The following is a 14,283-nucleotide window of genomic DNA, read 5'->3' on the forward strand; positions in this document are numbered from 1 at the left end:
CACGTGCCAACTATAATTTTGCTATATAATAGTGAAAGTCTGTTTTAACAGTTCCAAAGCCATTGTATCTTGTGGCAAAAAACTGGCGGAATGTCGCATTAAAAAAAAGGCTTATTTGTGTTGTGCAGTGTAAGGCGCAGTAAAACATTAAGTTAATTCAGTATGTATAATCTAAAAAGTACATTGGTGAATTTTAAAGAAATTTAGTTATAGGCACTTATCAAAAATGAAAAGTTGTTTGCCAGGGAATATTGGTTGTGTGTGTCAATTAAACAACTATATATATATATATATGTCTTAAACAAAACAGAAACGTTACAACAGACTGCGAACCTTGCAGTTTAGGATAGAGTCGACACATCCTCTGAAGCAGTACGAACATATTTCCTCTTTTATTTACATTCCTTTTTCAAATGTTAACATTTTTCGCTAGAGCTCTCATCAGATCGGCATTTTTAAATCTTTTCTCAGTAAAATAAACTTGGCACAAGTAAAACATATGTAGACAAAAGTTTTATTTACACCATACAACATTTTTGATTTTTAAATATTTTATACAGGGCTGCAGATGAGAGAGCTTGCCGAGTGCCTTCAAGCAGTTCCTGCAGTATTAAAGTTGTGAAATATATTATTCATATAAAAGTGAGTATTACCTTTATTGCATTTAAAGCAATGAACAATGTAGCTTGACAAACATTCATTTTTTTAAATGACAGAAAAATCTTCTTTGCCTCTCTCAATATATTTTTTTTTATCATATTATAAAGTAAAAAGTGTAGTAATGGCCAAACTGACTTGTTATAAACTTTTTAAAAACCTGCATAAGTATGTACATTGTGCTCCTGGACTCAGTCACCACCGAACTAAAAAAACTGAGTCCGACGAAGCCTGGGGCCAACGGAGCGTAGCGTCACGGTTTATTTTCTACTTTCGAGATCTCGCCTTGAAAGATACACCTTTGTAGACCCAAATCTCTCCAGCGGGTACTTTTGAAACACACGATGGTCATATTGTACACCTAGCTTGCCCCCCACTAAGTACACTAGTGAGAATACTACAAAAAAAAACCAAACAAAAAAAAAAACAAACAAAAAAAAAATTAAAAAGAAAACAAAGAAAAACACTGACGGTTTTTGTCTTTTTAGTCATTTTTTCCTCCTTGAGTCCTTTTTTAGTTATTTTTTAAATTTTTTCTTTTAAATCTTATTGGCACACAATGTCCCTGCCATACTCCTAGGATCCAGATATGTCTCGCCAAGGCTGCATGAAAAGTTTTCCGCATTTTTGTTTGTTTTTTTGTTTGTTTTGTTTTGTTCAGTGCAAAATACGTTCTCCGCTATCCGCCTTCCACGGACACCCCCCCCCCCCCCCAACAGATTTAGACCTCCGTTTGGAAGTCGCCCTCCTGCACGTCCAGCGGGAGGTTCACGCACTTCTCCCACTCGGCGGGGGTCATCTCCAGCGTGTCCTTCGGATCCGACTCCAGTACATTCATAGCGGCGTAGTTCTGGTATTCGCAGGCTGGGTTGTAGCTCTCCCAGGGGTTCTTGTTGGGCATGGCCTTGTCCTGCGGAACAAAAGGGTGAACACGCGGCTCTGTCACATCAACCTCATGCCATGTCTCCCGCTCCCTACTCCCTTTACGTGTTCTGCAGATATCGTATGAACAGGGTGCTTCCTGAACCTGGCCAGTCATCGTGCGCGCAGCTTAATCTCTGATTGACCAGTCACGCAGATGACTGGATTCCCAGCTCGGCTTCAGTGGATTGCTTACTAGTTTGGATTTCTCGATGGCTCTTAACTTACATTTTTGGCATTTGGCACGTTTTTATCCGGAGCGGATTACATATACATGTTAGTTTGCCAGCACGTGTGCTCCCTGGCCACGGAAGCCTCGACCTGGATATTGCAGGGCACCTTGCTCTACCTGTACCAAGTGAGCCACAGGAACACTTGTTCCAGGACAGTGATAAAATTAGTGCTAACTATTCTGTGCTGAGGTCATTTAAGGCTGTCAGTCAGGAGGCATGCTTATTGTTTCCAATATACCTGTCCTGGTGGTTGCTGAACAGAAAATCTCGTCGTGCTGGGCACTGGGTGCTAACTGACATGTGATTGAGTTCCGTGTGTCAAGGCCGCAACATGTAAAGTCACAAGTCAGTCTGTGCATGTGTGTGTGTGTGTGTGTGTGTGTGTGTGTTATGGATGCGTCAAAATAAAACCTTAACCACATTTAACTTTAAAATAACTTAAAATAACATGCCAGATAACTTGTCTAACAAGTGGGTGAAGCTCTCGCCTACAGTCATACCAGAATTAGAACAATCACACTGGGTGTGCCATTACTTCTAATTAGGACTGTGCAGCACACACCGACAGTGGACCCCTGGAACATCTGAATAAGAGCAAATCAAGTGAACTTTCATTGTGCATCCGCCAAGCAGTGATTAGCCAATGGAGAAAGAACGAAAGCATGTTAGAGACTTATGGCCTAGTGAATGAGCATGACTGTGATCTCTCTCTCTCTCTCTCTCTCTCTCTCTCTCTCTCTCTCCCCCCCCCCCTTTCCCTTTCTTCTCCTGCCTTTCCCCACCGTTACTTCTGTTTCTCCCGCCCCAGAGGTTGGCTGCCGTACTGGGCACACTTTAGGAACACATGAGCACAGTGGCTGGGCATCTATTAAATCCTTGAATCATTCACTAGCCGATGCCAAAGACCGGGGCAATGCAAAAGCGGATGTCTAAATGTGTCGAAATCCATCATGCCCCCTCCCGCCTCCCCACTAAAATGGTCCCCCCCACCGCCCCATATCACCATGCTCTAAAATGGGCTGACCACTCTTACTCACCATGCTGCCCATATTTGGTATGTCTCGAAATCGGTCCAGGGTTTGAAATTTCTGATTCAGTTCCTGGAACAGCTCCATGTGTCTTTTCCTGGTGTGCATGACTTTCTGCAATGGCAAGGAGTGGGGGAGGGGGGGTTGGGGGTTGGGGGAGAGGGGATTGGGCAAGGGGGGGTTGGGGGGAGGTTGGGGGAGGGGGGGTTGGGGAAGAGGGGATTTGGGAAGGGGGGGTTGGGGGGAGGTTGGGGGAGGGGGGGTTGGGGAAGAGGGGATTGGGCAAGGGGGGGTTGGGGGAGGTTGGGGGAGGGGGGGTTGGGGGTTGGGGAAGGGGGGTTAGGGGTGTTGGGGGAGGGGGGGTTGGGGGTTGGGGAAGGGGGGGTTAGGGGTGTTGGGGGTTGGGGAAGGGGGGTTGGGGGATGGGGGGGTTGGAGTTCAATCAAGCTGATAACCACAGTGTTTTTATTTTATTTATTAATTTTTTTTTTTTTTTCAAGAAAACTTTGCCTCCTGCCCACTTTGGAAAAAAAGCATTTGTCACAGTATGAAAGACTCTTTTGCTGTAATGTACCTTTTCCAAGGCTTTAAAATAGAAGCAACCTTGTGGATTCTTTGGCTAAGTGCTATGACAAGGTTATGAGAAATGGCAGAAGAGACTAAATCAACCAAAAGGGGTTTGCGGCGGCACTTGACTTTACTCTGCTTCCCCCAGCTTTGCTGACGTGCAGGGCCGAAACGGAATGTGACCGTAAGGGGAAAAAATGCACTGCTATAATTTAAAAAATGTTATTTTTTGGGATTTTCAGCTTGAGATCTGTGAATGTAAAAGGGCTAAAAATGGAAATGGAAGTTGCTACTCTGTGTGGCGGCTGACAGCGTCCCTCCTTCCCTGACAGCGAAGCGTGCTGATAAATCACGTCTGCGTCAGGAACATGCTGCTGCAATAGGCTTAAGTGCTACACAAAGTAGTTGTAAATTAAAAAGGGTTAAAAAAAACAAAACAAAACAACGAATGGGCCCTTCTTGTTGATGTAACAAAAGGCTTACGCATGCACTTCGCCTGGAAAGAGGTTTTTACCTACCTCGAAGTCGAGGTCCTGGTACCGTGACTTTCTCCTCTGTATGAGCAAAAACAGAGCCGTGACTTAGATCGCAAAAAGAGATGACAGATGGCTAAGAATCTCGTAGATCTTATCTTGTCATTTCACTTTGGTTTTGCTGTGAAAACGCATTCGCTCTCATGTAATTTCTCTTGGGGCTTATTTGTCAGGCACAGATGATAAAAGCTGGGTGTGTGTTTTTTTGGTGTGTGGTTAGGTGTTTTATTTTCCATCTCTGACTGCAGTGTAGCTACAACGTGTCGTAGGCGTCCCTAAACCAGCGCTCGTAAAAACGAAATCTCCAGAAAGATGTACAAATTGCACATGTATGATTTTTTTTCCCTTTTTTTCTGTGCGCGACAGCTTAAACCATACGCTACGCTTGCACAATCCATGACACCGTCATGGATGCTGAGAGCTCACCTCTAGAGAGCTCATGGAGGTAGTGGAACCGGTCTCGCTCCGCGACAGCCCCCCACTCTCGTCCATCTCAGCCAGGAAGTTCTTGACGGCGGTGCGTGGTTCGAACGGCAGGTTCTGCATGTGCTCGGCGGTGCCGCCGAACTGCGGCTCCATGCCCACGCCCATGTGCTCCATCGCCGACGGCCCGAGGCCGAACTCCGGGCCCACCTTGTAGTGCAGCAGCCTCTCGTGGGGCAGCGTGTCCACGCCGATATTCATCTTGCTGTCCTCCTTCAGCAGGCCGGCCATGCCCCCCTGGCCGACGGCCGGCGCCACGCCCGAGCCGCGCGGCATCACAATGTAGTCCGTGTCCATGGCGCCCTGCGGCTGGTGCCCGCTGAGCTCCTGCTCACCCTGCCGGATGGCGTCGTCCGTGCACAGGTAGACGGGACGCCGCAAGTCGCCTGCGCTGTCGCCGAGGCGACCCTCGCCCAGGTCGCCCACGCCCATGGGCATGTGCAGGCCAGATGGCTGCTGGATGATCACCTTGGAGATGATGTTGCCGGGCAGGGTGGAGTAGTTGAGGCCCTCGGGGCCCTTGTCTTCCTCGTCGTCGTTGAGGGAGATGCGCGAGAGCGTGCCAGTGATGGTGGCAGCACGACATGACCCCATATCTTTGTGGAGAGCTACAAGGGAACAAGTTGCGCAACACTGCTGTCAGCAGGCTAACAAACACTAATGCTAATGCTAAAGCTAATCTCAGGGGCTTGCCCTCGACTGAGCCACGTCATCGGTGTATCCGCTGGTCACTAGACAGGCCACATCTCCCAAAAACGCTAATGTAATTAACAACCAGAACGCTAGCAGGAGTAAGCAGGAGTAAGCATGAGCGCGGTAGCAAAAGGTTAACTCCTTCTCTTTAAGAAATCATTCACGATTAGATGTGTTGCTTAGCAGCTTGTCTGTGTAGTAAAGTCTTGTTTTACAATCTGTTTTACAATCTGCTCTCTGGACAAGCAGACTGAAGAAGAACTAAAGAATGGGCTCATGTTTTCCCAAACAAGGCCGTCCAACCGCTGGCTTGACGACTTGCACAGGGGCGGGGCAGTGTCCTGCTTTAGCCGGGAGCACCGCGCTCACCTCGGCGATTGCCGGGCATGCGTGCGGACGAGGGGCTCGTCGCGTATCTAGAATTCCCATCACCCGTGAGGACTCGAGGCTTTGGTTCCCATACGGCTGGCAGGGAGACGCGAAGGGCAGGGCGGAGGGACCGGGTGAAGCTCTCCAGCCTCTGTATCACAACGGATACAGGCAAGAGGAGCGCCGCCAAACGGGGGGGCCGCGGTCTTGACTCTGGAACAGTTCTCGTCGACACCACCGTGAAAGGAACACGGCCGGTGGCGACGCCTACACATTAAACTTTTTTTTTTTTTGAATGTCCACTATATGTATGCCTGATTGGAGTCACTAATAATCATTATTCGCAACATGGCTAACGTTACATGTCCGTTTGACCCCTTTTTCAGTCGTGTGAGGGACTTTTGCTGTTGCATTTATTTTTAGTCGGTCTGTTTTGATTTACCACTTTCAAACTAGTAGGAATACATTTATAACCTGTGAGACGAGATGAGAGTGTACAGAAGCCAGTGAAACAAGCTCAAATTAAAGCCTGTACACAAGCTAAGATCACAGTTTTTATCAGGAGCACTGACACAAAGTTCTCTTGCGTCAAGATAGCTAGACGAAGATTAAATAAATGATTAGATTAAAAGAAATCTAAAATCTATTGTTTTCCAGTCCATGTACTCCACGTATTAGTGTTACTAAGTCATAGGGTGAATGAAATATATTACTGCAGTGAGTCGGAAACGGTTATTTTACGGCTGGAATCCTCTGTTTTAATAAATCAAACCCCATTTTCGTTATGCTCAGCCATTGCGCTTGACCGTTATCCTGACTGCTGCTGTAACTGATATGAAATGACAGTGGAGGTTGTGCTACATTACTCCAGCATGTACTCCCAGCTGCACATTGTTACTTGGCACCGGAGTGACCTCAACACCAGAACTAATCTCGTTTCTAAACTGCTGAGTCCTGAGCTGTTTTGGGCTGATTCGATCGGTGCCGCGTACTACCTGCGGAGCTCGGTCTACTTCGGGACCCCCACCCCCCCAGAATGCATTTCAGGTGACTTTGTTTCAATGATCTGTTCGATTACTGGGGGAGGGGAGAAGAAAAATGATAAAAGGTATATGAATAATTCCAAGGCATTTTAGGGCGAAAGCTGAGTTTGTCCTGTCGTGGAACCCTATCAAGAAAATGCAACTTTTATCCACCTGACTGGACCTTGGGATAAAAATACATTTAGACTGAGCTTGAGTGATTGTTCTTAGCTAACACAATCAGTGGTGTACTCTGATGAGGTCCCACTGTAACACACGTTTTTTTTCTCTACCTTTTTGGCCTGTGGTAACCATCGCCGCCTTCGAGGAGGATACGCTTATGGACTAAAATGATTATCACTCATCACATACGGGGCAGGTGAGCCCGACGCTTTGGGACTTTTTACATTCTCCCCTGAAGTGCAAAATGAGGTTTATTTATTCATTTTTTACAGTTTCAGTTCCTGGTTTTGGCCCCCTATGGACATGGTGATCTGAATCTCATTACCAGCCGACCATCTGCTCCTTACCTGATCGACAGGCGATGTCCACGTCTTTTTCAAAGTCCGTCTGCAGGAAAAGAGGGAGCAGAACTAATACCCAGAACGAGCGCTGGGCCCTGGGGAGGGGCCCAGCCAAGTTCTCTGTCAAAATGATGAACCAGGAATGGGAAACGTTTACATTATTTCTGCATTCTGTGGAAAACGTCGTAAACATTTTTATTGCCTTCACTTTTGTGAATTCGTGCAAGCGACCTGTTGGCAACGGAGCAGTGGCATTCGCGGTAAGTAACCCGAAAAGAGACAGAAAGCTCTGTGCATACTGCGCCCGTCATCTTGGCAGAAATTATTCATCAAATAAACGTGGCTGGGGGGGTGGTGGTGGAAATGTGCCTTTTATGAGCCCCTGACACCCCATTAAACCGTTGAAGCGACAAACCGTCTCCGAAGCTGTTCTGAAAAACCGCTTCCACAAAGCAAGAGCAGGAGGTGAAGGATAAAAAAGCATCTATGTGAAAATGTGATAAATCCGGCTAATCAAAGCGTGGCGGATACGTGGTCTGCGGATGGGGGGTGGGGGGGTGGGGAGGGGGAATGTGTGAAGAATCGATGTCATTTGCTAGGTGAAGAGCTACTCCATAGCTTGTAATTACAGTTTAACCAGTGGGCTGTTTGCATAATGATGAAGGCTGCTATAGTAACGCCTCATTCTAACAGCAAAGCATAAAGCATTAGATATTAAAAGTGATGAATTGCGTTAGGAGGACCATGTTAAACACAGGTCAAGGCACGAGGAAGAACACATACGGGATCATTAATAATGTAGTATGTATTATTAGGCTTTTCTAAATTACTACTATGGTTAACAGTGTACAAGCCAGAATGCGTCTCGTATCTGGCCCTGTCACGTATGATGGAGCGTCCCCATCACTGCGATGCTGCACCAGTAAATAAAACACACTTTGACATATTTGCTTACGTTCTATTCGGTGGGGAGAGTGCGGGGGGGACCATATTTCTCATTCCAGGTTTAAGTGGCGTACCATAATCTGCGCGTGTCCGTTGGGGAATGTGCCGGTGGCATCAGCACTGATGGGGTCTTGACAGTTTCTCAGTCGACATCTGAAGGCATCTTGGACCTGCGAGGTTCATATTTCTTTGATTATTAATATGAAGGTCATCCCAACGTGTAACAGCCAGGAACACACATGCAAGACAGTTGGTGGTCAGTTCCGGAGTGCCCCTTTAAAGGCTCATCTGCCTCATCGGTGACGGCAGACGTCACGGTATGTCGTTGGGCTCCGTTCATGAGGAGCATCAGGGTAGCGTAGAGTTTACATAATCGGGCAGTGGCATTTTGCCAGGCATCTAAGCCTCGGGATTCTTTTCTACTTAACAGCTGCAGAGGTCACCTCAGCCTAGAGGAGACCGGAAAAGGGGACAATCCTGCAAAGCCAACACTTTGAGGTCCGGGCTGTCAGAGGGGCAGCGACAATTATTATTATTATTTTTTTTGGGGGGGGGGGGGCTTTTGTCTCTACCAGATTACCAAACTGCTCAGGGGCAAATGGGGGCACGGGTTGGTGGGTAAAGACAAGCAGGAGGGCAGGACTCCACCAGGGTGCCGAGGAGGATTAGGAGGGATGAGGCGACAAAAGGCTCGGCAGTTAGCCGGGGAGACCCGAGGAGGGGGGCGGGGCCTGGTCCTACCTCGCGGCGCAGGATGCAGTGCACCATGACGATGACGAAGCCTTGGAGCGAGTCGAAGACCGCGAACAGGATCTGGAACAGGATGGAACGCTTGTCCGTCATGGCCAGCACGGCTGACATCCAGGTGAGCGCCAGGAGGGGAAGTACCACGCAGGAGCTCCACAGTGAGGCCCTGGGAGGGCACAGGTGGAGGTTGGGGGCGGAGAGCATGGGTGGAGGAGGGCGTGGCGGGGAGGGCCACAGAAAGGAGGGATGGAGAGGGAAAAAAGGGAGAGACATGATGAGGGAAAGAGACGTGGGAACTGTGTGTGTTTGAGCAGGACTGAGCGAGCCTGCTGTTCGCCACGGCGGTCAGACCGTGACCGGTTAGCTGGGTTGAGCTCAGTTCACGTGGGTACAGCCTGGTTGGCATCAACTGTCTGATCATGAGGGGATCCTTCCTACTAGCATATGGCTTTTAAAAGATATGAAACATTCCTGCCCGTTTCTACAATCTGAGCAGCGCTGCCTCTTGAACGGAGTGGCTGCCGTGTTCTGAAAAGCCAACTGTTCTCTATACACCCCCACTAATCCCTTCCACCCCCTGGGGTGAGTGGATGGACACACACACACACACGCGCGCACACACGCACGCTCTCACACTCACGCTCATGCGCGCGTGCGACGTGAGAGCATTCCCTCGGAGCAGGAGGGGCACTTACATGGCGTTGCTGGCCGTGGTCGCCGACAGGGCGGTTGTGGAGACGACGCCGCATTTGGCACACTTGAGAGTGAGTCCTGTATGCGGCTCGCTCATCTGCCTGCGGGATGAGTCGAGAATGATGTGACAACATGCGGGGGTGCGAGACACAGGTAGAAGAACAAACCCCTTGGAATGATCTGGACTTCTGAATGAATGGCTCCTAAAATTTGATGGGATGTGATCTTTCACCTCGCCATGCCAATGCTTTAAGCGAGCCTATCCTTAACGAACAAAGAAAACTGAACCTATTAGTCACCTCTTGATGGGAAGCCAGGTGCTCCGGCATGAACCTCACCTGCTCTGCCTTCCGAGAAGCCACTGTTAGTTACCTGCCCTTCACGACTTCTGTCTGCATACAGCCTGATGAAAAGAAAACTCCTAAGACCTTGGACCCGGGAAGGACTACCAACGGAGTGACACAGGGGTGCCGTAGGTGACAAAGGCCTCTAGGAGGACAGCCAAGGATCTGCAAGCATCCCTTGAGCTTGTTAATATCTGCGGCCACAAGTTTACGGTAGGGGGGTGGTACGGGACTGAGAGGGAGCGAGTTCGGTGCTCGTGGGAGGGTCCCCACGATGGGGAAACAAAAGCCCCACTAAACATCAAAAACAAAGGAAACAGAAAGCTGGCTGTAGGCCACATGAATGTTTCACGGCTCCACCGCGACAGAAAGGGGGAGATGAATGCTGTACAAGGTGTTACATTTGCCGCCTGAGGGAAGGAACAGCTTGCAGACACCGCGTTGGTGGGAGGAGACTCCCCGACGCAGGGCCGGGGGGTCAGCCTGTGACGCAAAAGCTCGAAAGGACTTGGTGGCGGTCAGAAGCACAGGAGGATGTTAATAACAGAGTGGCTCAAAAAAAAAAAAAAAACGTACCAGACCCATGCCTCACACCCACTGACATCCTGCGGTGGGATCCAAAGTGGGCCGTTCAGGTAAGGCAGACCGTGAACATTCGTGAACTGAGTACGTTTGTAAAGAATGGGACAAAATGGGAAAAAGATACCCCAAATAACTGATGTGTGGGACTGATCAACAGCAATATTAAGCCATGGCTTGATATGAAGTTATTGGCGATAAATATTTACACCCCGCACCCCGAATATATGGGAAGTCACAACAGGAGGAGTTTTAAAATAAAAGTGTAAGTGAGTTAAGGTGCTTTGTGTGTGTGTGTGTGTGTGTGTGTGTGAGTGTGTGCGTAATACAATGCTGCCACTCCACACTCACCCTGCTCTATGCTTCAATTTCTTGTCTAGGATCCCGTCTCTGGAAACCAGCTTGTTGAACACCAGAATTCCAATCACCATGTTAACCTGCAGACGCACAAGGATAGGTAATAAGCGTCTGTCTTCTGGGGCGCCGCTAACCCATCCAGCATGCTGGAGCATCTAGAAACAAACGGAACACCGGTAACGGCATTCGGCATGGAAAATCAGTTTAGCGCACTGATATTAGCAGTACCGCTTACAGCGGGGGTCCAAGCACCGAGTAGAATGAACCAAAGACCCACCGAAATGTGGGTCATGCGTGCCAGCGAGTCGAACACCAGTCAGCCTGCTTTCCAGCAGTCAACCTGCTTTGGGTGGGTTCTTTTTCTTCTCACACACTCGTACACATTTAGGACTCGTTTTCGCTGTGGCCTCCGCGTGCACGTACTGCGGCTGAGCAGCCGCCTACTCCGCCTTTGTGAACCGAACCCGCGGGGACGCGGCGGTGCTGGACGCGGCACAGCTCCATTAGCTGACAGTCGGGCCCGGGTGCCGACATGCGTGGGCTATTTTGAGCAGGAGGGAACTGCCACTTTGCTGTCTCCATGACAGCTGTCAGGATGCAGTCTGTCCACTCTGAAGCCCGTTCGTCCGAAATCCGTCTCGGTTTGAAGCGGGTTAATTGCACGTCCAGGCTTTGAGAGAACCAGTGGGACTTTCGGTACGGCCTACGGGTTCAGGGCAAGCCGCTGCCATTCGAAGCCAGGGTCGGGCGTGCTTGGGGTGCACAGATTTGAGACGTGCATGTTCTGCAAACCTGTGCAGTGCAATGCTCCATATCCCCTTGAAGCATTTTCTACTCGAAATGAGTTTTTTTTTTTGAGTATCAAGCTTTAATGTTTCTGGAGAACGATTCATTTCTTATAGAAATGTCACAATTACCGTTCACAATACGCCCCCATAAACAGAGGTTTGCCCTAAGCATCAAAGTGTGAACTTAACTCATACCAGACTGAATCATGTTGATTCAAGCCAAATTCAGTCTCTTATTATCTTCCATCTTGAGAAAAACTCTTGTTTAAGTTGAGAAAAATGCTGATATATGTGCTTGTCACTGACTAGAACCTACACTGGTTTGTCACATTATTAGACCTGTATTACAAGTGCCACATTATGAGACCTGTATTACAAGTGCATTTTATAAGCATGCAGACTGCAAACTGACTTATTTGTTGCAATCAAACAACGCCATGCCATGCAACTCCATTCAGCACGGGCTCAGTTTCCGGGCAGCGGTAATCATTTGGGGTGGCAGACTGTTCTTGTGGTAACGACATGACTGGAAAGTGGCATGCCAGAGGGAGTTTAACAGGCGTTGGACCCAGCTTGTGCACAGGAGGTGACGGTACCGCGCGCCTCCAACAAATCGGGCCGCAGTTGTACGGACATCGCCCAGTGCGGGGCAAGTGTTGCTCTGCGGTCAGCTCTTCCCTGTCCACATAAATTGTGGGGGATGTTTAAGACCCGATCCAGGATCGGCGCTCCTAGGCCAGGGGCCGCGGGCGGCAGAACTTACGAGCACCACGGCGGCGGCGGGTCCGACGAAGGCGTACAGTAGTCCTCCCTCCAGGGACAGCCAGCAGCTGTGCATGGCGGAAGAAGTGGGATGTCAGCAGAGCAGGAAGAGTTAACATCGAGTATTAAGTTAACGGCACAGCACTGGGTACGGTTGGGCCCCGATGGAGCATGTGGGGACTCACACACACACACACACACACACACACACACACGCACGCACACACACACATGAGCCATATGGTGCAGTTGTGCATGACAGGCTTTTACGAGGGAACAAGAAGTGTGAACTTGAGACAGTGTTTATAACCAGGTGTCCTGGTGGGACCACGGTACCACAGTTTCCTGCGTGCGTGCGTGTAAGAGAGAAAGGCAGGGAGAGAAGGTAAGAAGGTAACAGCAATAAGGGATCATTCAGACGATTCAGATCGTTCTGTGCGTGTGTGTGCATGAGCAAGCGAGGAGAGTGTCGGACCGTTCGTACTGGGAAGCTTATTTCTGGATGTTCTCTCCCTTCATGCCAGCATTCTTTGGCGGCAGAAATGGAAAAGAAGAAAAAGCTCTTACTACTGGGGCGTTCCGTAGCCCTTCGCTTTCGTGAATCCCATTGAAATGGCGACCACCAAGGCTGGCAAACCTGCGGACGAGAGCCAGGGAAAAAGAGACAGGAACAATTAGGCGAGGAACCCTCCAGAAGCCTTCCAGAGCGGTCCTCGTCTTGGGGCCCCCGACGGCCTCTGACGCCTACCCTGCCCGACCCCTCTGAGGCTCGGGACCGTTAAGTCACCAGAGCGGAAGGCAATTAAAACCTTTTCCGCGACGGAACGGCACGGCGGAGCGGGGCGGGAGAATTGGCCACGGGGCCAACGTGGGAGCGCCTCTCTCTTTCACTCTGACTTGCTCCTGCCTTCCAGGTCCAGGACGCATCACTGCCATGAAAAGGCTTTGCTCTGTCACCGCCGTGTTCTGAATATTAACGTGCTATCCCCAACCCCCCGGTCGGGGCGCGCGGAGCGGCTGTCCTTTTCCTCTCTCCCTGCTCCCTTAGCTTTCCTGAAGCGGCAGATTGACCCCGCCCCTAATCCCCCCCCTCCCCTCCCCCTCCGCCCGGCTCCTCCCCTCCAGAATTAATCATCCACCAAAGGTCAACCCAGCAAAGGTCACGGCGGGCGTCCAGGCAGGCAGGGGGGGGAATGGCTCCGGCTACTGGGAAAAGTGAAACACCGGCAAGATGATTCCGAAGACGTCCGCGCTGCGCTCTCGGAACGCTGGACAGACGAGGCCCCGTCGCGAAAGCCGCGCACTTGTGGCCTCGCAGGTTCCGACGTCAGCACGCCGGCCGCCGTGTGTAGACAGCGACCCGGTACTGTATGCTCGAGCTCTGTGTCCTTTTGGCCGGCGGGCCGTTGTGTTAAAGGGAAAACCGGTTCCTTTTGCACAGTTCCAGGATCAGCTGATCGAAATGAAGCAGTACAAAAGCAGCTCGCTGCGAGTTCCGCACATCCGCTCCTCGACAACCGTCGTTAAGGAAAACGCGCGCCGGAACGGCAGCAAAAACAGGTGCGGCTCGAGCAGACGCTGTCCGCCAGCCCACGGCCATTACGGTAAATGGATTGCGAAGGGGAACTAATGCAAGCTCATTAATGGCCTCCGAATTACCATTACCTCATATTTCTCCGGACCACTTCTGAAAAAACAACAAAAAATAAATACATTTAAGAGTGAAATTAAGATTAAGGGTAACAACCTCAAGCTCTCAACCTTCTTTAGTGAACTCTGCATGGGACAAATGCACTACAACTTAAATACTTCTTTTCAATTTTAAAATGGTTTGGTTTTTGGCTCTTTCCTCCCTATTTCCTCTTCATGCACTAACCAGAGCACTGCAGTGATGGAAGTACTGCCTTGTTTGTTGCTAGGTAACCAGTAGAATGAGCATAAGCTATTTTGTAACGAATTAAAAAATTTTTTTTTCTACTTTGCCAGTTGAAGAAGCTCAGCATTGAGGACCCTGTGACCAGTTTCCAAAGGAGAGCGA

General features: G+C 49.6%; 1 protein-coding gene across 2 annotated transcripts in view; it reads right to left on the minus strand.

Moving 5' to 3' along the window:
- Window positions 1-1,370: 1,370 nt before the first annotated feature.
- The window catches only part of adgrb3 (adhesion G protein-coupled receptor B3), a 128,675-nt gene continuing 115,762 nt past the window's right edge, over window positions 1,371-14,283 (minus strand). For both annotated transcript variants that reach the window (XM_035529943.1, XM_035529944.1), the window contains 11 exons: window positions 12,813-12,882; window positions 12,247-12,313; window positions 10,690-10,775; window positions 9,418-9,516; window positions 8,717-8,888; window positions 8,050-8,145; window positions 7,037-7,076; window positions 4,366-5,030; window positions 3,925-3,960; window positions 2,849-2,953; window positions 1,371-1,567 (listed from right to left, as the gene is read on the minus strand). In XM_035529943.1, coding sequence (XP_035385836.1) covers window positions 1,379-1,567; window positions 2,849-2,953; window positions 3,925-3,960; window positions 4,366-5,030; window positions 7,037-7,076; window positions 8,050-8,145; window positions 8,717-8,888; window positions 9,418-9,516; window positions 10,690-10,775; window positions 12,247-12,313; window positions 12,813-12,882 — 1,625 coding nt within the window. In that variant the 3' untranslated portion in view covers window positions 1,371-1,378. The remainder of the gene's footprint in view (window positions 1,568-2,848; window positions 2,954-3,924; window positions 3,961-4,365; window positions 5,031-7,036; window positions 7,077-8,049; window positions 8,146-8,716; window positions 8,889-9,417; window positions 9,517-10,689; window positions 10,776-12,246; window positions 12,314-12,812; window positions 12,883-14,283) is intronic.

The sequence above is a fragment of the Electrophorus electricus genome, chromosome 9 (genome assembly GCF_013358815.1).
Source record: "Electrophorus electricus isolate fEleEle1 chromosome 9, fEleEle1.pri, whole genome shotgun sequence".
Classification (NCBI taxonomy): Eukaryota; Metazoa; Chordata; class Actinopteri; order Gymnotiformes; family Gymnotidae; genus Electrophorus; species Electrophorus electricus.